At 44.4% G+C, this 25,604-nt stretch overlaps 1 protein-coding gene across 2 annotated transcripts in view; it reads left to right on the forward strand.

Moving 5' to 3' along the window:
* Positions 1 to 24,882, forward strand: part of BLVRA (biliverdin reductase A) — a 43,931-nt gene extending 19,049 nt beyond the window's left edge. For both annotated transcript variants that reach the window (XM_044295216.1, XM_044295217.1), the window contains 2 exons: positions 9,173 to 9,344; positions 21,991 to 24,882. In XM_044295216.1, the coding sequence (XP_044151151.1) occupies positions 9,173 to 9,344; positions 21,991 to 22,246 (428 nt within the window). In that variant the 3' untranslated portion in view covers positions 22,247 to 24,882. The remainder of the gene's footprint in view (positions 1 to 9,172; positions 9,345 to 21,990) is intronic.
* Positions 24,883 to 25,604: the final 722 nt, after the last annotated feature.

Genomic DNA, 25,604 nt, shown 5'->3' on the forward strand with positions numbered 1-25,604 from the left:
CTAAAACCTCATGGTTGAGGGCCTGCTGGTGACCCTCAAAAACATTATGGGTGGGGGGCCGCTGCGGAGCTGACCCTCTAAAACATAAGGAGCGAGGGCAGCCTAATAAGCATGTTGATTTGATGGAGGACGAGAAAAGGGAGATTGAACCATATACCCTTTTTAGTGGTGGAAGGGGTGCATGGGAATACAGTGTATTCAATACACCATAAAAGCCACATTTAAAGTGCCTTTATGTTTAGCCGCTTTCCTCTGGAATAGAGAAGTCGGGGGCAATCCAGGCCTTGTTCTTTATTATAAGAGACAACCTGTCAGCATTTTCAGTTGACAGGCGGATGCGCTTATCAGTTATTATGCCCCCAGCAGCACTAAATACATGCTTTGACAAAATGCTGGCGGCAGGGCAGGCCAGCACCTCCAAGGTGTAGAGCGTCAATTCGTGCCTCGTGTCCAGCTTGGACACCCAAAAATTGTAAGGCACACAGGGATCACTGAGGACGCTGACACGGTCTGCTACGTACTCCACCATCTTTCAAATTTTTTCCCTCCTTGTGACACTAGGCCGTGCATCAGGGTGAGGGTGCTGGCGGGGTGTCATAAAACTGTCCAAGGCTTTGGAGAGTGTTGCCCTGCCTCTGTTGGTCCTGCTGTGTGTTCCCCTCGTCTCCCCTCCTCGATTGGCCAAGGAACTACGTACTTCTGCAGCCAGCGTTGTCAGCTGGAGAATTTTGGAGCAATTTTTCCACAAAGACCTTGTGGTATTGCACCATTTTGCTCGTCCTCTCCACCACAGGAATAAGAGACGAGAAGGGTGATCGGTGTTGGCCAAAATGCGTACAAAGCGAGGGTCATGGGAAAGGCAGCCTATGTGTGCCAGAGTCCCAACAGACAAGACTTTGAGAGTCATCCTCCTGATGAGGACATCAATCTCCTCCTCCTCCTCTTCTACCCATTCACGCTGAACAGATAACAGATGGAATAAAACTTCCATGGGTACTACACTCCGTAGCGGGGGCAACCGTCTCCTGCTCCTCCTCGTCCAATTCGCGCTGAGAAGAGGAGGCAGTGGTGTGACCCGCAGACACTGGTTGTGGACCCAGGCGTTCAGCCCACCTATTAGGCTGCTTTAAAGCCATGTTGCGGATGATGGTGGTGAGGTTGCTAGTGTTCACGCCCCAGCTCCTTTTGGTACGGCACAGGTTGCAAATGACAATTCTTTTATCGTCCGCACTTTTCTCAAAAAAGCTCTAGACTGCAGAACACCTACCCCTTGGCAAGGGATATTGCCGCAAGGGTGTGGTCCAGGGAACAGTTGCGGGCCTTTTTGGTGTGGCCCGCCTTCTCCCTTTTGCCACCCACTGCCTCTTCCAGCTTGTTGCCGTGCTGTGGATCCCTCCCCCTCTGTGTTGCTGTCCTCGCTCGGCTTGCCACCTTCCCAGGTTGGGTCAATAACTTCACCGTCCAGCATCTCCTCTTCAACTTCCTCACTCTGGTCATCCTCCTGACTTGTTGACCTAACAACATCCTCAGCTATTGACAACTGTGCTGTGTTCACCCCTCCTGTCCATCCAGGGCCCCAGGCCCCTGTCTCACTCCTCTGCTTCTCATTATGGTGGCGTCTGAACCGCATTCACCAGAAGGACAACAGGGTCATGTGACTGTGCCCCCTTATATTCTGCATTGTGCCCTCTTACCACACCCTGTACAGTGCCCTTAGTCATTCCCTGTACTGTGCCCTCTGATACCCTTTTTATCTGGTCACTGTATGGTGGTGTTATCCTGTCGCTGTACAGAGGTGTTATCCGGTCACTGTATGGTGGTGGTATCCAATAATCCATAACTGTATCCCTTTCCCTGCCCACGCCACCTTTTTTAGACCTGGCATGAGCTGGAAAAAGATGCAGATTGCGGTGTTAAGGACCTTTTGCACCACAATCTGTGTCAGAAATACGCCTAACATAGAAGTATTTCTATATAATAAATGACCACCTAATTGTATTAACATTCGGGGGTAGGGCTAATATCTTTATATTATATAGATTCTAACGTATTATACTGTGCCCTGTATTTTGCAGTAGTTAAATGATCCTTGGGAAACGCAGTCCTCATCCCTGACCACCAGGAGCAGTTAGCGCTCTGTCAGTACATGGCAGCCTCCCCTTTCCGCCACGCTGCTCCGCTGTGTACTGGTGCTTATTCTGACACTAGGGCTGGGTTCACATCCTATTTTCCCTACGCCTCCACAACAGCACTTACCTGGAGGTTGGCCCACCTTCTCAGGGACAGGAAACAATTAGCGAAATCAGCCAATAAAGGGGGCCCCCTCCCTCTTACCTCTCCAGTTGTCCCTCAGAAGGTCGGGATCACGGATCAGCAGCTCGCGCGGCCTTTATGTAAGTATTCCCGGCTCTGCCGGAGGGCCGTTGCAGGAGGAGGGTTTGCGGGATGTTGCCTTGTTCCATCCCTCCCTCCTCTCGGTGTAAATCCGGCGGACGCTGGTGACCCCGGGCTTTCTATCTCCCGTGTCCTGGACTCCGGACCGGCAGATTTCTGGGCAGCAGCGGGCGTTCCTGGCTTGAGAGATGTTTCCCCATGTGACTCCTTCGTGCGCCTTGCTGATTGGGCAAAGTTAAGTCGGCACGGCGGCACGCACGGGGGCGGGGCTATGACGCAACCCGGAACCAGGAAGTTGAAATTCAGAGCGGGCTGCCGGCGTTTCTAGCAGCCATCAAGCTCTGTCCTCCAGCAGCATGTCCCTGCAAACTGGATCCGAGGCACCTGACAAGTGCATAGATGCTCCCAGGCCCTCAAGCCCGGTAAGCCTCCTCCCTATTACTATTAGTATTGCTTAAGGAACACTCGGGTGTAATTTTATTGACTCCCTTACACTTCTCTTTGGTGGCATTTTTTTTTTTTTTTTTTTTTTTAAGTATCCCTCAAATACTTACTATGGCACTTTAAATTGTGTCTCATAGGGGAGAGACGTCTCAAAAAAGGAACCGTCTATCAAAAAGAAGTGTCCTATCTGCAAAAAAGCGCTTTCTAGTTCTCACAAGAAGACCTTATGTCAAAAGTGCTGTGATAAGGTGGTTTCAGATGAATCCCCTTCACTTATTGAGAGTCTCAGAACCATTATTAAAGAGGAAGTAGGAGCTGCAGTAGAAGCTAAAATGTCTACTGTTCAGCCAAAACCCTCTACGTCAAGTACTTCCATTATTGAGCAAGATTCGGACGTAGACGAAGGGGAAGTCACCGCCGACTCAGATTCATCTATCTCTGGCGACGTCTATAGGAAGCCTCTCTGTTCTATTGAAGAGACAGATTCATTACTAAAAACCATCTGGGCCACAATTAATTTAGAGGAACCTAAGGAACCACTATCGGTGCAGGACCAGTTGTTCGCAGGCTTGGCGGACAAGAAAAAACGTGTCTTTCCGGTCCACAGCAGTATTAAGACCTTAATTCTTAACGAATGGAAAGATCCTGAGAAACGACAGGCGGCATCAAGTATTTTTAAAAGAAAATATCCCTTTTCGGAAGAGGATTCAGCTACCTGGGACAAGACCCCTAGAGTGGACGCACCAGTGGCAAGAATCTCTAAGAAGACAGCACTGCCCTTTTGAGGATTTGGGCTTACTCAAAGACCCAATGGATAAAAAAAGTAAGTCTGCTTAAAAGAACATGGGAGTCCTCTACTGCGATTCTAAGACCGGGAATTTCGGCGACTTATACGGCCAGAACCTTGTCCTTATGGTTAGGTCAGTTGGAAGAACACATCGAGGCAGGCACCCCAAGAGAAGATATTCTAGCCTCTATCCCCATGTTGAAACAGGCCGCGAACTTCATGGCGGACGCTTCTGCAGACATAGTAAAACTGTCAGCCAGAACAGCTGCCTTGTCCAATGCCTCTCGTAGAGCCATCTGGTTGAGAACCTGGTCGGGGGATACGGCATTCAAAGAATAAGTTATGTGCCCTACCTTGCGAGGGGGATAGAGTGTTTGGCATGGCACTCGATGATATATTGGAGAAAGCGTCAGATAGGAAAAAAGGCTTTCCCACTGAATCAAAGTTCTTTCATCAGAGACGTTCCTTTGGGCCCCAGAGATGTAGTAGACCTGATCAAAAGAAAAAAGAATCGGGGGCGCCGTGGCAGTCATCTAAAGGAAGAGGGAAGGGCTTCCTTTTTAATCCCGAAAAGTCTTCCCGGGCCACTACTTCCCAATTACGCCAGAGGAGCAGTAGGGGGAACGCTGATGCATTTTTATTCAGCTTGGGTAAAAATTCAGGCCTCCCCTTGGGTACTGGGGGTTATAAAAGAAGGCTACTGTCTGGAATTAATCTGCATCCCCCCAGACCGTTACATGGAAAACTCCAGACTCAAGGGAAAAAATCAGGAAGCAATGGACCTGGAGAAAAGAGCCATTATTCCGGTACCAGTCGGGGAACAGAAGAAAGGTTTCTACTCTCCCATATTTCTGGTAAAAAAAACAAATGGTACCTTCAGGGCGATAATAAATCTAAAGACCCTAAACAGATACGTGGTTTACAAAAAATTCAAAATGGAGACAGTGAGGTCAGTGATCAATCTTCTACAAAAAAATTGCTATATGGTGACAGTAGACCTGGCGGATGCCTATTATCACATCCCAATCCAGAAGAAAGACCAGACGTTTCTGAGAATAGCGGTTTGGTTAAAGTGATCTCTCCATCATTATCAATTTCAAGTTCTCCCATTCGGCCTCAGCTCTGCCCCGAGATTATTTGCAAAAGTCATGGCGGAAGTAGCAAAATTCCTTCACCTAGCAGGAATTTCCTTCATACCATACCTAGACGACTTTTTAATTACAGCCCCGTCAGAAAGTCTTCTTCGGTGCCACCTTCAAACAATTCTTTTTACCCTAGCCGACCTGGGTTGGATAATAAATCACCAAAAGTCCTGTCTTCTCCCCCTCACAAGAAAAGATTTTTCTGGGTGTTCTACTGAACTCACGCCTTATGATCTCTTTTCTGCCGGAACAGAAACAAAGCAATTTAATTTCCAGTATCAAAAGTTTCCAAAGACAAAGGATAACCTCCTTCAGGGAAATAATGACAATATTGGGACTCGTGACGTCAACAATTTCATGTGTAAAGTGGGCTCAGCACCACTCAAGGTCACTCCAAGCCTTCCTTTTAGAGAATTGGGACAAAAATCAATCTCTGAACAAGAAGATAAAAATCCCATCATATCTCTAAAGATGAACCTAATCTGGTGGACAAAACTGTCAAACTTATCCCGAGGGGTAGAGTGGAGACAGACAGACTTATTAGTCATCACCACCGATGCCAGTCAACAGGGCTGGGGGGCCCACATGAATGGGAAAATGACACAAGGGTCCTGGAAGACACAGCTACAACAAGCTTCATCGAATATGAGGGAGCTAAGTGCAGTCTGGGAAGCCATAATAAAATTTTCCCCTTATATCCATCTGAAAAACGTGAAAATCCTATCGGACAATTCTACCACGGTAGCTTGCCTAAACAGGCAAGGGGGAACGAGAAGCCGCTCCTTGTCCCTAGTCGCAAATAAAATTCTAGATTGGGCCGAGAAAAACCTAAAGTCTCTTTCAGCAGCCCACGTAAGAGGGAGAGAAAATAAATTGGCGGACTTCCTAAGCAGGGATCGACTACAGCCGGGGGAATGGAGCCTGAACCATCAGATCTTTGCCCAGATTTGTGCTAGATGGGGCATTCCAAAAATCGATTTATTTGCGACAAGGAGAAACGGACAAGTTGCGGCCTTCTTTTCCCTATCCTATCTAGACCGACCCCTTGCAGTGGATGCCCTGTCATCACCCTGGCCTCAGGATCTTCTTTATGCGTTCCCACCCTTTCCTCTAATACCCAAGGTCATTTCCAAGATCCTGGAAGAGAAGGCTCAGATTCTCCTGATCACACCCTACTAGCCCAGGGGAATGTGGTTCTCTACACTGAAGAACCTAGCAGGAGGAGAATACTGGTTGCTACCACCCCGACCAGATCTGCTTCTCCAGGGACCAGTAATGCATCCCAGAGTCAGCCAGCTTCGCTTGACGGTCTGGAAACTGAAAGAAGCCTCCTAAGAGGAAAAGGGTTCTCGGAGTCGGTAATCTCCACGCTGTTGCAGAGTAGGAAACCTGTAACGTCTAAAATGTATTTAAGGACCTGGGAAACCTTTTTACGTTTTGGGAACAACAAGTGGGATCCCTCCAGCGAGCCAGAGGTGACCCTGATCTTAGACTTCCTTCAGGCAGGGCTTGATAAAGGACTATCCCCATTACGAGTCCAAGTAGCAGCTTTGAGTGCTTTTCTAAATATCAAACTTTCAGATTTGAGTATGGTCAAAAGACTCCTTAAAGGGGCAAGTAGAATTCGCCCTAGGCTTAGATCTTCTGTCCCTCCTTGGGACTTGAATCTGGTCCTATCCAGGCTAATGTATCCACCCTTTGAACCCCTCGGAGAAATCTCCTTGAGAGCTTTAACACTCAAAACAGTTTTCCTATTAGCAATCACCACTGCAAGAAGAGTAGGAGAAATCCAGGCTTTCTCTATTTTGCCTCCATATCTTACGGTCTTAGACGACAGAATTATATTAAAACATGCTCCAGAGTTCCTTCTCATCCAGGTTTCACTGTCAACAGGAAATCACTCTCCCCTCCTTTTGTTCCCAGGCGACATCAGATAAGGAAAAATTGCTTCATAATTTGGATGTTAGAAGGTGCGTACTTCAGTATTTGAGTGCAACGGAGGTTTTGAGGAAGTCGAACCAGTTGCTAGTACAATATCTGGGACTTCACAGAGGCGAAGCAGCCAGCAAAACCTCCATCTCCAGATGGATAAAGGCCTGCATTACGTTAGCCTGCGAAACTGAGGGGATCGCTCCACCTCCCTCACTGAAAGCTCACTCCACCAGAGCATTGTCAGCATCCTGGGCCGAAGGTGCCTCAGCTTCATTGGAAGAGATCTGTCGAGCAGCGACATGGTCAAACCCGTGTACTTTCTTTAAGCATTACAAGCTGGACGTTTCCACCAATAGAGACTTGTCCTTTGGCCGCAAAGTCTTATCTGCGGTAGTCCCACCCTAGTTAGGTATCCTATGTTATTCCTCCAGGTAAGTGCTGTTGTGGAGGCGTGGGGAAAAGACATAAACTACTCTTACCGGTAATTGGATTTTCCTTTAGCCTCCAACGCCACGGGATTCCCACCCGAAAAAGTGTCCAGTATGTAGATAGTTCTACATATGATTTTGCTTTATACTCTTTTGATGAAATGGGAGTATTTTTTTTTTTTTTTTTAAAGCACACTATGTAGTTTTGAAGTGCTTCTATTTTAAGCACACTATGTAGTTTTGAAGTGCTTCTATTTTAAGCACACTATGTAGTTTTGAAGTGCTTCTATTTTGAGTGAGTTTATCTGTTTATGTTTATACCTCATTAAATTACTCCCTGTTTTTATGCCTATTCTGAGTCCTAGGTTATTAACTGGAATTAAAATTTTCTGTGAGGCCAGTCAATTCGAGCTACATGACTGCACAGCTCCTTCTCTCCTCCAGGTGCCCGGCCCACCATTGACGTCATGACGTGTGTCTCACTGCGCTCCTTTTCTCCTCAGGCCCGCTGCAGCAGTGAGACACACGTCATGACGTCAATGCTGGGCCAGGCACCTGGAGGAGAGGAGAAGCTGTGCAGTCAACTGGGATTTATCGCCCAAGGGCCCACATAATCCTGTAGCGGCCCTGGCTGCCACACGCAATAGTCCTTAAAAGGACTTTTGGGTCTATAACAAGTATAAAAACTAAAATATTACTATTTCAATCCCTACACTATCTCTCCCTTCAGCTCTCCCTGACTAATAATGACCCGAACACGTGTCATCGGGTGCTATATAGCACCCGATGACTCTTTCCGGCCAGCCAATCACTGTAATTCTAGCAGCCAACATGGCTACAGCACTACAGTGAAGGGCAGTACTTAACTGCACGTTTATTGGCTGCTTAGCAAGCAACAAACGTGCGGGGAGGAGACCCTAGCATCGCGCTCGAGCAAACGCGTTATTTGGCTGAACACCGCGATGTGCAGAGCATTGCGATGCTCGAGCCGAACTAGTGTTTGGCCGAGCATGCTTGCCCAACACTAATGGGTACGAATCTGCTGCTGACGGATGCCCTTTTAATAAAAGATGAAAAATATGGCAAGAGAGGTGACTGGTCCTCTTTAAAGGGCAAAGTAGCATAGTACCTGCATCCAAAAGAGCCTATGGCAGCGCTATACACCGCCCATCTGTGCCGGTGACATCGGCGAGCTCATTGCTAGGTGGAAGCCTTTGCCTAGCATAGTGAGGAGAAGCCTGGTATGTCGCCGGTTCATAACAAACAGGGGCTTACACTGTGTGATTTAGCCTAGCAAAAGGGAGCAAGAAAAGCTCTAATGCTCCTCTCATACCTACTACGTGAATACAGAAGAGGTTATGTACAGGTTCAGCCCCTATAATGAGACAACCCCCTTTAAGCCATACATGCAGCAGGTCCTAACAGGAAGCCTGTAAAAATCCAGTAGCGCACAATGGCCGAAGTGCCTTTATTTGTCAGTTTCACGCAACAAATAATTTATTTTCCTGTTTTTCTAATACAAGATCAGGTAAATTACATTGTGCAAAAAATATAGCTTACCTTGAAAAAAACAAGCCCTCCTACAGCTGTATGAACAGAAAAATAAAAAGTTATAGGTCTTAGAACGCAGTGAGGGAAAAACAGAATTGAAAATTGGCCTGATCCTGAAGGAGTTGAGAAATTGGAGCTCTTATGACGCAAATACAGTATGGCTACATGTCAGCAAAACCCTTCCCAGGATGTAATTCTGATCACTGCCACAAGGTGGTGACACACAGACACGTATAGGATAAAGATCTTGTGATACAACATTCCGATATTGTGCTTTAAAAAGCTGGTCTTCTCGCCACCCATATCACGAGAAGTCCAGTCAAGAGATGAAGGACACATCTATATGAAATTGCACGTTGCCTAGATGTAGGAAAGTCGTGATAGGTCCTGGGTCTTACTACTTGGATTGGAATTACTATCAGTACTTTCTGGTACATAAGTTAAAGGGATTTAACAGTAAGACTGATTGCTATAATTGCCTTCACTCTGCTTAGGTGGACCCGTAGATGAGCAGAAATTTGGGTTCCCGTCCTTTAGTGGTATTGCCCGATTAACGTGGCTGGTAGATCTGTTTGGAAATCTGACTGTTACCTCGGCCAGGAAAGAAGAGAATGAAAAGGAAAAGTCCAGCAAACTGACCGCAGATTTCACTACTGCGGAGAACAGGTCAGTGTGCGGTTATTACAAGGCGTCACTGACGACCATGATGAGATGGGTGCCGCTTTTTAAAAGTCTCTAAATATTTCTTTATTGAGCTCAGTACCTGTGTGTTTTTTTTGTTTTTTTTTCTTTCCTTTTTTACCGACATCATCTTTAGAGTACATTCACACGACCATGCTATGTTTTACAGTCCGCAAATTGCAGATCCGCAAAACACGGATACTGGACGTGGGCGTTCCGCAAAATCCCCGGCACTATATAAAAAAATGCCTATTCTTGTCCGCAATTGCAGACAATAGGACATGTTCTATGTTTTTGGGGGGCCGCGGAACGGAACTGCAGATGCAGACAGCACACGGTGTGCTGTCTGCATCTTTTGCAGCCCCATTGAAATGAATGGGTGTGCACCCATTCTGCAAAATTAGGAAACAGATGCGGTCGTGTGACTGAACCCTTACACATATGTTACAGGAATGAATTCCCGCTAGTACAGTCGATTACTGACGTGTTTGGCTACTGTAGTACTTCACAGGCAAATCCTATTTGCACAATGCAGCTAAAATCTGCAGATTCACTAATCGTATCTAATAATTAGACAGTCTAAAGATGCACGAGATGGCAGATGCCGGATGATGAATTTAGATACTCTGGGGGTTGATTTATCAAACTGGTGTACAGTAGAACTGGCTTAGTTGCCCATAGTAACCAATCAGATTCCACCTTTCACAGCTCCCCCTCTGTTTAAGGCAACGCTCTGGTTCAAGAAGAATAATGTACATTATCTGGGAATTAACAGAACACGTACATGGTGACCTCTTTCATCTTCCCAGCTGCAGTTCCGGCAATTTCTCTTCTGCCGTCCAGGATGGCCAAACCACTGATGCATACTGTGGATCTGGTAGTCAAAATAACACCTCCTGCTGACCTCTGATTGGCCAGCACTGCTCATGTGAGCAGTACTGGCCAATCCAAGAGAAAGGCATGGACCGTGTGCACAAGATAGTCCGAGAAGTGGTGTGGCCATGTTGGATGATAGAGCAAGAGATCACAAATCGGTGGATCTGCAGCTAAAAAGTTGAAAAGAGGGGCACCATGTAAGGCTACTTTCACACTCGTGTTTGGTGCGGATACGTCATGGATCTGCACAGACGGATCCGTTCAGATAATACAACCGTCTGTATCTGTACAGAACAGATCCGTTTGTATTATCTGTAACATAGCCAAGACGGATCGGTCTTGAACACCATTGAAAGTCAACGGCGAAGGATCAGTTTTCTATTGTGCCCGATTGTGTCATAGAAAACGGATCTGTCCCCATTGACTTGCATTGTGTGTCGGAAACCGTTTGGCTCCGTTTTGGCAGCGTTTTGGTGTCCGCCCCTAAAGCGGAATGGAGACGGAACGGAGGCAAACTGATGCATTCTGAACGGATCCTTTTCCATTCAGAATGCATTAGGGCAAAACTGATCCGTTTTGGACCGCTTGTGAGAGTCCTGAACGGAACTCACAAATGGAAACCAAAACGCCAGTGTGAAAGTAGCCTAAGTGTTCTGTTCATTCCGCAGTTAATGTATTTTATTTTTTTCCTGAACCAGCGGGTTGCTTTATCTGTACACGTCCTATTGGTTAGTTCTCTTGACATCAAAATCAATCTTAAAGGGAACCTGTCAGCGGGATTTTGTGTATAGAGCTGAGGACATGGGCTGCTAGATGGCCGCTAGCACATCCGCAATACCCAGTCCCTTGCTCTGTGTGTAAAAATACCAATTTGATACATATGCAAATTAACCTGAGATGAGTCCTGTACGTGAGATGAGTCAGGCACAGGACTCATCTCAGGTTAATTTGCATATTTATCAAATCAGTTTTTATACACAATAAAAGCACACAGAGCTATGGGGACTGGGTATTGCGGATGTGCTAGCGGCCATCTAGCAACCCATGTCCTCAGCTCTATACACAAAATCCCGCTGACAGGTTCCCTTTAAGCTATATCCTTTTCTGCCAATCCACACCTTATCAAGCAGTGTGCTAAAAGTGCTAAAATAAAAAAAGTTTAAATTTTCTCTTGTCAATCTGCACTCAATACCTTTTTATAATAAAGTGAAAAAAAATTCTTTGCTAATTTATTGAATAGGAAAAACTAAAATCTTGCATTGACATAAGTATTCAGACCATTTAGGCTACTTTCACACTAGCGTTTGGGGCTCCGATTGGGAGTTCTGTTTGAAGGCTATCACAAGCGGCCCCGAACGCATCCATACTGCCCTAATGCATTCTGAGTGGACGCGGATCCGCTCAGAATGCATCAGTCTGGCACTCCGCTGTCCTCCGCTCAGCAGGCAGACACCCGAACGCTGCTTGCAGCGTTCGGGTGTCCGCCTGGCCGTGCGGAGGCAAACGGATCCGTCCAGACTTACAATGTAAGTCAATGGGGACGGATCCGTTTGAAGTTGACACAATATGGTGCAATTTTCAAACTGATCCGTCCCCCATTGACTTTCAATGTAATGTCTGGACGGATCCGTCTGAGCAATTTTCACACTTAGAATTTTTTCTAAACTATAATGCAGACGGATCCGTTCCGAACGGATCCCATCGTCTGCATTATATGAGAGGATCCGTCTGGGCAGACACCAGATGGATCCTCTCTGAACGCAAGTGTGAAAGTAGCCTTATTCAGTACTTTTGGCAACAATTACAGTCTCCAGTCTTTTTTGATCTGATACCACAAGGTTTGCACAACGGGATTTGGTGATTTTCTGCCATTGTTCTCTGCAGATCCTCTCAAACTCTGTCAGTTTGGATGGGGACCATCGATGGACAGCCATTTTTGATTAGATTCAAGTCAGCGCTCTGGGCCTCTCAAGGACTTTCTACAAGCTGCACCTTAGCTTGTGCTTGGGGTTATTGTCTTGTTGGGAGGTGATCCTTTCGACCAGTCTGAGGTCCAGAGCACTCTGTATCAGGTTTTCTTTAAAAATATCTATGTACAACTTTGATCCATTCAGCTTTTCCTCAACCCTGACCAGTCTCCCTGTCCAAGCCGCTGAAAAAACACCCCCACGGCATGATGCTGCCACCACCATACTTGAAGGGATGGCATTGGGCAGATGATGAGCAGGCTGGTTTCCTCCAAACAGGAGGGTCCTCTACATGGGCTAAAAATGGCACAGATTATCACTAACGAGTAACGCTCGTTAGCAATGATTGGTGTTGTAAATCTACCGCTGATGAACAATTGAAACGCTTGTTTATCGGGTAATCCGATCGCATGCGAAAGTGATGATTTACCAGCAGCTCCTCCCCATACTCTGGAGGAGATCACTGCATGTAAATGCAGATGTCTCCTCCGATAGCGATTTAGCGGATTGTCGGGAAGGAACACTTCCTTCCAAACAATCTGCTGTAATATTGTCCCTTGTAAAGGGACCTATAGAATTGAAGCCAAAAAGCAAACATTTTGGTTTCATCAGTGCTCCAGAGTAAAAAATATCAAGGAGCCAATTGCTCCTAACCTGAAAAATTTAGGAGCCAAATTTAAAATACATATAATATAGCTGGGATGCTTAAAAGCATGGGGTTTTCTAAGCTACAGCCCCTGCCTGTGCCCGCTCCATAAAGCCTGGCACAGCACTTTAGCTCAGGTTCTCCTGTACTGACAGATTATGCAGAGATTTGAGAATAAGATTTTTTTACACACTGGCCCAGATTTACTAATCCTGTAGATGGCGTAAATTTAGACCGGCAGCCCAGACCTGCACCAGATCTATCACAGGGGTCAGGCTGGAGGAGGCAATATATTGCTCTGCATATATATTTGTTTGTTCCACCATCAAGTTAATTAGGTCATCAGTAAAGAATAATTTGAAAAAATTAATTTCACTGAAACCTGTGGTATCTACATTGATGCCTGGAGTGGCTGTAAATTTAGACACCAGTGGCACATAGTTATCTGCAAGGGATTCAATGAAGAGTCACTTGTACGGGGCTGCGCACTACCCCTAGGACGCCTACGAGGGGGGTTCATCATTAGATGAATCATTTGAGGAAGATAAAACTAAAAATGTCACTTCATCTCCACTGTTGGAGTCAGTGTCCTCAAAAAGCATGGCATATGCCTCTTCAGCAGTGAAAAGCCGTTTAGTAATTTTAAACTGTAAAGCCTGCCATTTAAGGCAGCATTTAAGCCTGCCATTGCCGCCATTTCCGTTGCTAGCAATATAGAAAGGACTGTCACTTACCCGTAGTAGCTTTTTGAATGCTGAATTTATTGGTCCCATATAAGTGACGCGTTTCGGCACTGAGCGTGCCTTCGTCAGACTGTACATACATATTAACAAAACATTCCTTTAAATAGACTGCCAAAACACAAAGGAACTGATGTCATTGAAGAAACCCCACCCCCCCAAGTGAAACAATAGAAAATAATTGCATGGATACATACATAAAGAGATGCGTGTAGAACCAATAGGTAGACAATATAAATCGGCTGGATAAAGTCCATATATTCATAGTAATATTGTGTTTCAACTCCGCCAAAAGAGAAGCATATAGAGCAATGTTAGGAACTTGATTCATAGGAAACCACATACATTGTAATCACAGTTGAGGCCTCTTGGTTCCATCATTTGTATCCAATAAGCCTTCCTTTTCAATAACATTTTATTTCTGTCACCTCCCCGGCGAGGTAGTGAGACACGTTCAATAATCTGGAAACGTAATTGTTTCTGCTGGTGAAAATGGTATGGTATGGGGAGTAGTAAATTGCCCTTTCTGATAGTAGACCTTGTGTTTACTGAGCCTATCTTTCCTTCTCATTGAGGTCTTCCCTACGTACAATAAGCCGCAGGGACACTTCCATATATAAACCACAAACCGACAATCGCATGTGAACATGCCCCGTACCGGTATTCGTTCACCTGAGTATGGATGGGTAAAATGTGTGCCCTTTATCACACTCGAGCAGTTTACACAATTCAAACACTGAGAGGTTCCCTGTCTAGAAGATCACACACTCTGCCTCAAGTCTGCCTTGTTTCTACCAATGTCGGCCCTGACTATTCTGTCTTTAATATTGTCAGCTCTCTTGTAGCACATCATAGGTGGTTGTTTGAACTCCATTATCTATGGATATGATCGGGAGATGACATGCCAGTGTTTATTAACAACGCCTCTTATTTTCTGAGTCCAGGGATGATATTTCACAACCAATGGGATGTGTGGCTCTTTTTCAGGTTTATCTTCCTCTGCAGTCTCAACCCTATTCTTCTGTTCCTGCAATAGATGTATGGGATAACCTCTATCCTTGAATTTTATAGTCATTTCGTCAAGTCTCATCGCACGAGTCTCTGCGTCACTCACAATGCGCTTAACCCTTTGATATTGGGCGTAGGGGAGAGACTTCTTAGTGGACGCTGGATGGTTACTAGTATACTCTACTGTCCTCCCCTTTTTATAACCCAAATGTCCAAAAAGGAGATTCTTTGGTTGTCATGGTGCAGGGTAAACTGTAACTCCATCCAAATAGAGTTGAGAAAATCTGAGAATTGCCTGATGGATCGAACGTCGCCTCGCCATACACAAAATATATTGTCGATAAAACGACGCCAAAAAGTACAATGCTGTAAATCTAAATGATTGGAATAAATTCACTTTCAAAGTATGCCATGTAGCAATTTACGTATGGCAGTGTGACGTTCGATCCCATCGCGGCGCTGTTGATAAAAGGAATCCTGGAAAAGAAAATAATTCTCCCCCAATTCAACTTTCAAGAGTGAAAGAAAAAAATGTGCTAGATGCCAAGAGATTTCGGACCACATTAATACCCTTCTCATGTATACTGGACGTATACAAACTGCATACATCAAGCGAGAAACATTTTGGCTAAGATTCCTGCCCCTTCTGACTTCCAAGTGAACTCAGGAGTCGGGACTTGGAAAAGGAAGCTAAACATCTTGTTTCATTGGAACTACATGCGGCTACTTTAGCCGAGTACCACCGTACACAAAAAATACCTCGTGGCTTACGACTCAACCTCAGACCGACATTCTTCTGTGACGATTTGGACTATTGTACACACTTTGCAAGTATATTAAATAAATGCTCACTGGACCTTATCGTACTCTCAATCGAACACTGCTATCGGTGATTGTCAAGCTAACATCGCGGCAACCAAAGAACAACTGAAGGACTGTATGAAACTAGAGGATCTGACATCCCTCCAAGAAAGAATCCACAAACAGTGCACTGATTTGAGAACCAGGATTGAATCTACTAAACGTTAGAGACATAGAGGATTATTTAACACCTCACCTTCACTCTGGACATGGACTTACAGCGCTTTTATCGTAATATACGCTTGAAAGCACATTTCTCTAATGTACAGGAGGTTTCCCAACTGGGTGATTTTCATACTATTGATAGACTGCTAAACAGTTCATTCTGAAAACCAAAAGCCCCTTTAGACTGCTGAAATTATGTCACCCAGTCGAGATCTTTATCAGTCTGGTTCAAAGAGATGTTGATACATTGTTGTATCAATGTAAACAGGGAGAGTTTCGTTTAAATCACAACATGCCCTAGACCATTTATTGGATGGCAAATCCCTTATATTTAAGCCAGATGATAAGGGGGGAGCCCCAGTTGTTCTAGACAGGGAATATTATATATATATGAAATTTTGGGACAATTTAGAGATATCGACACATATCAGATATTACAAACTGACCCTGTATATTGCATTAAAGAAATGCTTCAGACCATTGTGAACACGGCTAGAGAGAGTGGAGTCATTGATGCCAGGTTGAGCGAATTTTTGAATAATTATCACCCCACATTACCTAAGGTGCTCAAATCGATCACTCAACCACCTGGCCACCCAATTGTGGTATCGCCCAACTCCATTCTCTCCCCGTCAGCAAGTTTTCTCAAGAAAGTTTTCAAACCATTGACAAAAATGTCACCTTCTTACTTACTTGACACTGGGCATTTTTTGTCTATCAAGTTCCTTGACTTGGATGAAGACTGCACACTGGTCACTTTTGATGTATGCAGTTTGTATACGTCCATTACACATGAGAAGTGTATTAATGCGGTCCGAAATCTTAGTATCTAGCACATATGGGGAGACAGAAAAATATTTTTTTCTTTCACTTTGGAAAGGTGTATTGGAGGATAATTATTTTCTTTTCCAGGATTCCTTTTATCAACAGCGCCGCGGGACCGCAATGGGATCGAACGTCGCACCGCCATACACAAATTGCTACATGGCATATTTTGAAAGTGAATTTATTTATGTCAATCATTTAGATTTACAGCATTGTATTTTTTGGTGTTGTTTTATCGACTATATATTTTGTGTATGGCGAGGCGACGTTCGATCCCTCAGGCAATTTGCTGATTTTCTCAACTCTATTTGGATGGAGTTACAGTTTTACCCTGCACCATGACAACCAAAGAATCTCCTTTTTGGACACTTGGGTCCATTTACAAAGAGCACTGATCGTAATAGCTTACTCACTTTTTTACTAGTAACCATCCAGCGTCCACTAAGAAGTCTCTACCCGATTCCCAATATCAAAGGGTTAAGCGCATTGTGAGTGACGCAGAGACTCGTGCGATGAGACTTGACGAAATTACTATAAAATTCAAGGATAGAGGTTATCCCATACATCTATTGCAGGAACAGAAGAATAGGGTTGAGACTGCAGAGGAAGATAAACCTAAGAGAGCCACGCATCCCATTGGTTGTGAAAAATCATCCCTGGACTCAGAAAATAAGAGGCGTTGTTAATAAACACTGGCATGTCCTCTCCCGATCATATCCATAGATAATGGAGTTCAAACAACCACCTATGATGTGCTACAAGAGAGCTGACAATATTAAAGACAGAATAGTCAGGGCCGACATCGGTAGAAACAAGGCAGACTTGAGGCAGAGTGTGTGATCTTCTAGACAGGGAACCTTCCCGTGTTTTGAATTGTGTAAACTGCTAGAGTGTGATAAAGGGCACACATTTTACCCATCCATACTCAGGTGAACGAATACCGTCACGGTGACAGAAATAAAATGTTATTGAAAAGGGAGGCTTATTGGATCCACCGGCTGCAAATGATGGTACCAAGAGGCCTCAACTGTGATTACAATGTATGTGGTTTCCTATGAATCAAGTTCCTAACATTGCTCTATATGCTTCTCTTTTGGCGGAGTTGAAACACAATATTACTATGAATATATGGACTTTATCCAGCCGATTTATATTGTCTACCTATTAGTTCTGCGTGCATTTCTTTATGTATGTATCCATGCAATTGTTTTGTATTGTTTCACTTGGGGGGCGGGGTTTCTTCAATGACACCAGTTCCTTTTGTATTTTGTTTTGTTAATATGTATGCATGTGTCTGATGAAGGCACACTCAGTGCCGAAACACATCACTTATGATATGTGACCAATAAATTCAGCATTCAAAAAGCTGCAACGGTAGAGTGCCGGTCCTTTTCTATATTGCTGTTTCCTGGGACGCCAGCCCACGGACAAGTGCACCGCCACACTATTCCATCGCAGTGCCGACCGGTGAATACTACATATTCCATGTCATGGCAAATTTTTATTTGGGCCTGTTTTGGTTGATTTGCTAGAGAAGGCCTCAGAAGAAAAAAAGGCTTCCCCTCTACCAGTCGGCAGCCCCCTAGGAGGTCCTTCCATCCCAGGTTTAATAGGGAGAGTTTTAAAGGGAAGGAAAGGGCAGAACATTATGCAGGAGGTGCAAAAAAGTCTAAGAGGTTACTTTTTTTTCCTGGTCAGATGCCTCAAAGAAACAACCCCTATGACGCCAGTCCCCCTGTTGAAGGTCATCTGTCTTTCTTTTCCCATCAATGGCAGAAGATCTCCAACAGTCCCTGGATAAATTCTGAGAGGGCTTGAAACTAAAGTTTCAAATTTTACTAAAAGAAAGTTTGGTTATCGCAAATTCGGTCAGATTTCCCAAAGCAGTCGGCTATTGTGGCAGAATTTTTTTTTCTTCCCTCCTAGAGAATAAGGTCCTAGTAGAGGTTCCAAAACTGGAGGTGGCCAAAGGGTTTTATTCAGCCCTTTTTCTTGTCAAAAAAAACGTATGGTTCTTTCCGGACTATAATGAGCTTGAAATGTTTGAACCATTATCTAGTGTACGAGAGGTTTCGGATGGAATCAATCAGGTTGGAGATAAACAATCTCTTTCCAGGCTGCTTCATGGCCACTGTAGATCTGAGGGATGCGTATTATCATGTCACTATACATCCCAGACATCGGATGTTTTTGAGGGTTGCAGTTCAGCTAACGGAAAGAGTCCTACACCATTTGGGCTGTCCCAGGCCCTGAGGGTCTTTACCAACATTGTATTAGAGATGATGACCCATGTCCGGGAGAGGGAGGTAGTTATCATCCCCTATCTAGATTTCAGAGAGCTGAATGTGAATCGGTTAGCCTTGGTTCAGAGTCTTCCAGTTCTCAGAGGCAGCAATGTGAAAATATACTCAGAAAATGTGACGGTAGTGGCCTACATCAACAGACAGGGAGGCACCAGGGCTCCAGGTCTTAAGTTTCTCACTCATCAGGTTTTCAGTGTGACAGTCTTCTCTGTTATCTCTGTCTGCTCCTCTGAGATGTACCACTGAAAATGTGAAAGCAGATTTTCTCAGCTGTAATCGTCTGTGCCAGGGGGAATGGTCCCTAGATCAGGGAGTATTCGATCGGATAGCAGCCTTAAGGGGTGTCCCAAAGATAGATGTTTTTTGCCACCAGGTTAAACAGAGAAGTTTTCTTCCCTTTACTCAAAGGATGCCATTGCTCAATCCTGGAAGCAGCAGCGCCTTCTATATGCCCCCCCCCCCCAAAGTTATTACCAAGAGTTCTCAGGAAGATCAGGGGGGGGGGGAAAAAGCTTCTGTATTAGTTATAGCCCCCTTTGGCTAGGAGGGGGTTGTTTTCTTCCCTCCGCAAAATGTCAATTGCCACCCCTTGGATTCTACTGGAATCCCAGGAGCTTCTGGCTCAGGGACCAGTTTTTCACCCACAGATAAGAAATCTTCCCCTGACCGCCTGGCTGGCAGATTTTGAGAAAGAGGGGGGCTTTCTGAAGATGTTATTACCACTCTTTTGGCCAGTCATAAGGAGATCACATTTTCCATTTATATGAGAGTTTGGCTAGCTTTTTACAGATTTGCCAACAGACCAGTGCCGGCCGCTCCAGATATTCCACTTGTGTTAGATTTCTTACAGGAAGGATGGAAAAAGAAACATAGGCCTAGCACCCTGAAAGTACAGATATTGGCATTAAGTGCTCTCTTTGAGTTTAAGTTGGCAGAGCACACTTGGGTTAGGAAATTGTGGCAGCAGTGTCTAAGTTGTCCCTAGCTGTAAAAATAAGGTTCCTCCTTGAGATCTAAACTTGGTTCTTTCGGCCCTCACTTCAGCCTATCAGTATGATCTCCCTAAAATTGCTTGCTTAAAGAGGACCTTTTATCGGTCAAAACATTGTGAACTAAGTATCATGATCTGTACAGCGGCGCCCAGGGATCTCACTACACTTACTATTATCCCTGGGCACCGCTCCGTTCTCCTGCTATGCCCTCTGGTATCTTCGGTCACTTGGCTATAGTAGGCGGAGACTTGGGGTACTTGGTTATAGTAGGAGGAGACTGCCCTTGTTCTCCTGGGCGTCTTCTTCTCCTCCTAGGCTGTGAGCTCTGCGCTGCGATTGGTCAGCGCTACAGCCTAGCCCCTTCTGAAGAAGCTGTGCGAAACGCGCGTCAGGGGTGCGCTCACCAGGGTCCCAAGGTTGGTTCCCCCTTTACTTATTTTTATATGTGTTGTCCATGCTTGTTGTAATTTCTTAGGTGTTGGATGTATACTGCAGGCTATTCAGTGGCTGTTGGGGTGTAATACCCACATGTGGATGAATACCATATCTACAATATGGCTAACATGGCAACAATTGTACTATCATCTGAAAGTTCATGCCTTCACCCGGCCTGTGTATGAGAAATTTTCTCACTTTAGCCATTTGGCTTACTCAGGCTAAGTGGTGAGGGGTGCTTGGGGGGGATAGTTCCAGATTGGTACCTTGGTGGGGTGCTGATTCGCAGTGCCGCCACTTTATTGCTGCTAATTTTATATACATTTATTATGTCCAAAGTTTTTTGTCTTTTTGTGATGAATTCATAAAATATTTTGTTATGTACGTACATGTGTGTTGTTGTTTATCGGATCTATACCTCTATATGCCATGCTCACATTTATCAATTTAACAAATTTGGCAAATTTTTATCATACCTCCAAAATGATTGTAAGGCAGCTTTCTAGGTAACAGATACTTCTTAATGGTCACCTTTTTGAATTCCACTGAGGCGGGCTTCATTTTGAGAGCGATAATAGGGCTTGATGTCACCGATGCCCCCTGCCTGCAATGTCTCCTCCATGCTGCTTCCCAGGCTGGCAATCTGCCTACACACTGAAATACAAACTGTGGTCATTGGTCTCATTGTATGTACTGTGCATGCTCCTGACTTCAAAGCAGGACCACAGAGATGGCTTTCAATCCACTTAGTTATCTCGCAGTGACTATGTAGCGGGGTATGCACTGTACATGCCGTGAGGCCAATGCCCGCAGTAAGTACTGTGGTGCACAGGTCTAGGCAGACTGCCAATCTGCACCTTTTGTGCGAGGCATCATTCACATCAGGCAATGTTTCTTGTGAAAAGCAAACCCATAACTGGTGTTTTTTTTTTTTTTTCTAAGGCAGGGCAGCTGTAACCAACACCTCCAATCTCATCTCATTGATTGGACTCCAGTTGGCTGAAACCTCACTCCAATTAGCTCTTGGAGATGTCATTAGTCTAGGGAAGTGTTTCCCAACCAGTGTGCCTCCAGCTGTTGCAAAACTACAACTCCCAGTATGCCTGCACAGCCAAAGGCTGTCCAGCAATGCTGGGAGTTCTAGTTTTGCAACAGCTGGAGGCACACTGGTTGGGAAACACTGGTCTTAGGGGTTCACATACTTTTTCTACCTGCACTGTGAATCTTTACATGGTGTGTTCAATAAAAACATGCTAACATTTAATTCTTTGTGTGTTATTAGTTTAAGCAGACTGTGATTGTCTATGGTTGTGACTTAGATGAAGATGAGATCACGTTTTATGACCAATTTGTGCAGAAATCTATATCATTCCAAATGTTATATAAATAAAAGGGTTGTCCAGTAGATTAAAAAAAATAGTAATTGAGAAACCTGCGCAACGTTTGGACAGGAGAGGTCATGTCATAGGCAGAGGGGGAATGCATCCGTGATGTCATAGGCAGGGGGAAGATGTTGGAGCACAAGGGGCAAGTACTGGGAGAGGGAGAAGAGGCAGTCTTGGGCTCTCTGAAAGATTGGAAATGCCCTCTTGGGCACTTTGTGCCTAATTTTCATATTGTACAAACATCATTTTCTTGTGATCAGTAATAGGCCTGCAAAAATGCATCTTAATTCAGTGCCTTAAAAAAAAAAAAAAAAACATTTATTGCAGCAGAAATGTCTTTCTGTAAAACTGAAACAAAAATTATCTGGATGAAAGCTTGAGAAGTAAGTACTTTGCCTTTAATATAAATGCTCTTTTGATTTCTCTAGACCACTCAGGTGGATTGAAGAAAGAGCTCCAGGCTTGAAGCGTGAGAAAAAAGTGCAATTTACATTTAAGTCTGGTATCCTGGACACCTTAACTCCAGCCCCTAGAGCTGCTGTGGGGCCCTTTATGCAAGATCAGAACCTGTTTGCACAAAAACTTCTGGGACAGGTACCCAAGGAGATGCTAGCAGCGGAGAAGAGGCGCATCCTGCACTGCCTTGATTTGGCTGAAAAGATAAAACACTATTGTCAGCACTGAGTGTACAACATTTGCAATACCCAGACATGGGACAAAAATGGCAGCCAAAAGAGATTGCACACTCTAGAATGAAACATTGTGCTTACTTGTTAGAAAAGAGAGCTTCTTAAAGCCATTGTTATCTTTAAATTTATATTTTTTTTTTGAATTTTTGCTTTGTCTGAAGGATTGTATACTTGGGGGCTGTCCAGCTCTTTTTTTAAATAAATATTTGCTCCCTAGCCAGCTGTACCTGTATATCCATACTCGTCTGCTCCTTTCTGGTTCCCTGGCTCTCTTCACTAGGCTTCTGCTCCCAGTCTGTCTAACTGGCCTAAGTGGTGACCTGCCCCCCAGCGGCACCTTACCCAGCAGTGATGTGCTACTTGGGGATTTGTCATTGTTGAGGCCACTTATTGGCTGCGGCGGTGCACATCAGTTTCTGTGAGGAAACTGAAAGACTGACAGAACACCTTTGAAGAGAACAACTGGGTTGGAACGGAATGATGGGGAGCAAATTAGTATTTATTTCTCCACAGGTACAGCAGGTTCGCATTGTGTTGCCACTCCATATTTTTTTTACAGTCTGACTGTGGATTGATTGAGTCCAAACTCTTTAGAGATGGTTTTGTAACCTTTTCCAACCTTATGAGTAACAACAACTCTTCTGAGGTCCCCAGAAATCTCCTTTGCTTGTGCCATGATACACTTCCACAAACATGTTGTGAAGATTAGAGTTGGGTAGATCCCTGTTCTTGACATAAAAAAGGTCAACCACTCACATCTGATTGTCATTCCACTGATTGAAAACACCTAATTTCAACTTGAAACAGCTTCAAATCATCTGCTAATCCTTAAATGACATATGGTTGTGCACGAGCACTCGCTCCTGGCTACCTCGTCTGTTCTTTGAGCATTTCCCTCAAGCTCGGAGGACCTATAGCGCAGCTACAGGGCATGCTCTACAGTCCTGTAGTCGTGCTATATGCATAAAGATCAGGCTAATTACTGGTGGAGGTGGCTTTATATGATGGACATTATTACCGGGGGAAGGGCAATACATCTGATATGACATGAAGTTTTGGGATCATAGCGATAAGATGACAGGGCAGGGATTGGGACAATAAATGGCGTGATTTAATGGAAAGGGGGTACTTAAAAACAATGAATGAACAAAACATGAAGGGGGAACTTGTTTTACATGACACAGAAACTTTTAAGTTCCACCATTTGATTCATGTTGTAATTTTAGATGTATATCTCTGAAGTAGAACATTTTCAAGCCCACGATTTTCATTACCTACACTATTTCTGAAGTGCTTTCCATTTCTGTTTAGATTCCCCAGCCCAGTAAGTAAAAAAAAAAAACTGTGACTTTCCGCTCACTACGTCGGAATTACCTTAGACACTTGCGCTCAGCAGCTGCCTCCGATTTTGTTGAAGTGGCCTGGGGTTTAGGGTTTTCTACCTAGTCAAGAGATGCCTTCATACAGGTATGCACAGCTGGTAGAGCATTTCTAGCTGCTGAAGTAGAATTCCATTTTCAGCTGTATTAAAGGCTTCATGAAGTGCTGTGAGGAAATGATTCAAAGATGCTCATGTAATGACCTAAAGGAGCACCCCAGCTCTGCGTGCATTCTGTGGAGTGATTTGAGGCTCAGTGAATAAGCTTTCCTGCTTTCTGTTGATTTAAAGGGAACCTGTCATCAGCGGCTCATCACTCATGAACTAAAAGTATGTGGTTGCCGAGAACCATCTTGGTAATCATCACAGCCTGGGTAAGAGTCGGGTTCTTTAGAAGCTCCTTCTCTCCCCAACCAACCAGAGATGAGTGGCCGTTGTCTTCTTAGATTTTTCCCTAGGAAAAACTGCTAAATAGTTGGCGGTGAGAGCACGACATCATGAATAATGTGAATCTTCTCAGGCACCCATGACTCTTTTCCAGGCCCGGCTTCAATCCTTATTAAACTGATTCTCGCCAACCAGTTACTTTCAACTCATGAGTGACACACTGTTGAAATCAGCTCAGCTGTCACTACTGTATACCACCATTTTTTATTTTATTGGCAAATCTGCCATTCTCCCCTTACGACATTCACTTATTCACTTTATGGATTAAAATGCCTGCAAACAAAGGGGGGAGATTTTGAATTATGATATATTTTATTTTTTTAACAGGTCATTGCTTGTCCTATAGTCTGCAATTAATTACTATTGCAGCCTATGGCAGTTCTATTGTATTCCTATGGAGCCCAGTCACCTGCAAAGCTCCATAGGTATTATTCCTTCAGAGGAACCTAGGCTATCACAAGAAATGTACGGCTCCCCTGTTTGCTATGCAGGGATGTTGTTTGGGCCCAGGAAGCAGTGTTTCTGGGGAAAAAACGTCTCTGAGGCTGTGGTTGCAGTTGACCACAGCATCTGAATGATTAAATGTTTGTGATTAGCATGATCACCGATCAGACATTACCTCCCGATGACTGTTGTGGCTATGGCACCTGCGCTTCTCCATCCCCACGCCATCTTTAAAGAGGCCCTTTCACCGATTATGACACTGTGAACTAACTATACAGACATGGAGAGCGGTGCCCGGGGATCTCACTGCACTTACTATTATCCCTGGGCGCCGCTCCGTTCTCCTGCTATGCCCTCCGGTATCTCCGCTCACTAAGTTATAGTAGGCGGAGTCTGCCCTTGTTCTGCTGTAGCGCTGGCCAATTGCAGCGCAGAGCTTACAGCCTGGGAGGTTATTTTCTCCCTGGCTGTGAGCTCTGCAATGCCTGTAGTGTACAGCATCACACATTACACTGATCAGTGCAATATTCTTCTGTGGCCTGTCATGGGATCAGTAGAGTGGTCACTGTTATCCCAGATCTACATCCACTATTATGAGGATAATCCTGCAGATGACCTCTTCCCCTCACAGCAAAAGTGAACTGATAAAGGATTATCGATGTGTATATGAAGTATTATTATTTGTGCTTACTGCTACTGAAGGAAAATGTATTGTATTGTATTTATTTTTCATTGACCATGTACTGCCAAAACAGGGAAAACTGCAAAAAAAAATTCTAAAGTTTTCTATGAATATTGACTTTTAATTAAAATACCCCATTCAGGAAGTGCCTCTATGAAAAGTACTGGATTGGGATATTTTGTTCAAAGTGGTCACAAGTCATATATATATATATATATATATATATATATATATATATATATATATATATATATATATGGATTTCTGCACAAATTGGTCATAAAATGTGATCTGATCTTCATCTAAGTCACAACAATAGACAATCACAGTCTGCTTAAACTAATAACACACAGAATTAAATGTTACCATGTTTTTATTGAACACATTATGTAAACATTCACA

The sequence above is a fragment of the Bufo gargarizans genome, chromosome 5 (genome assembly GCF_014858855.1).
Source record: "Bufo gargarizans isolate SCDJY-AF-19 chromosome 5, ASM1485885v1, whole genome shotgun sequence".
Lineage (NCBI taxonomy): Eukaryota > Metazoa > Chordata > Amphibia > Anura > Bufonidae > Bufo > Bufo gargarizans.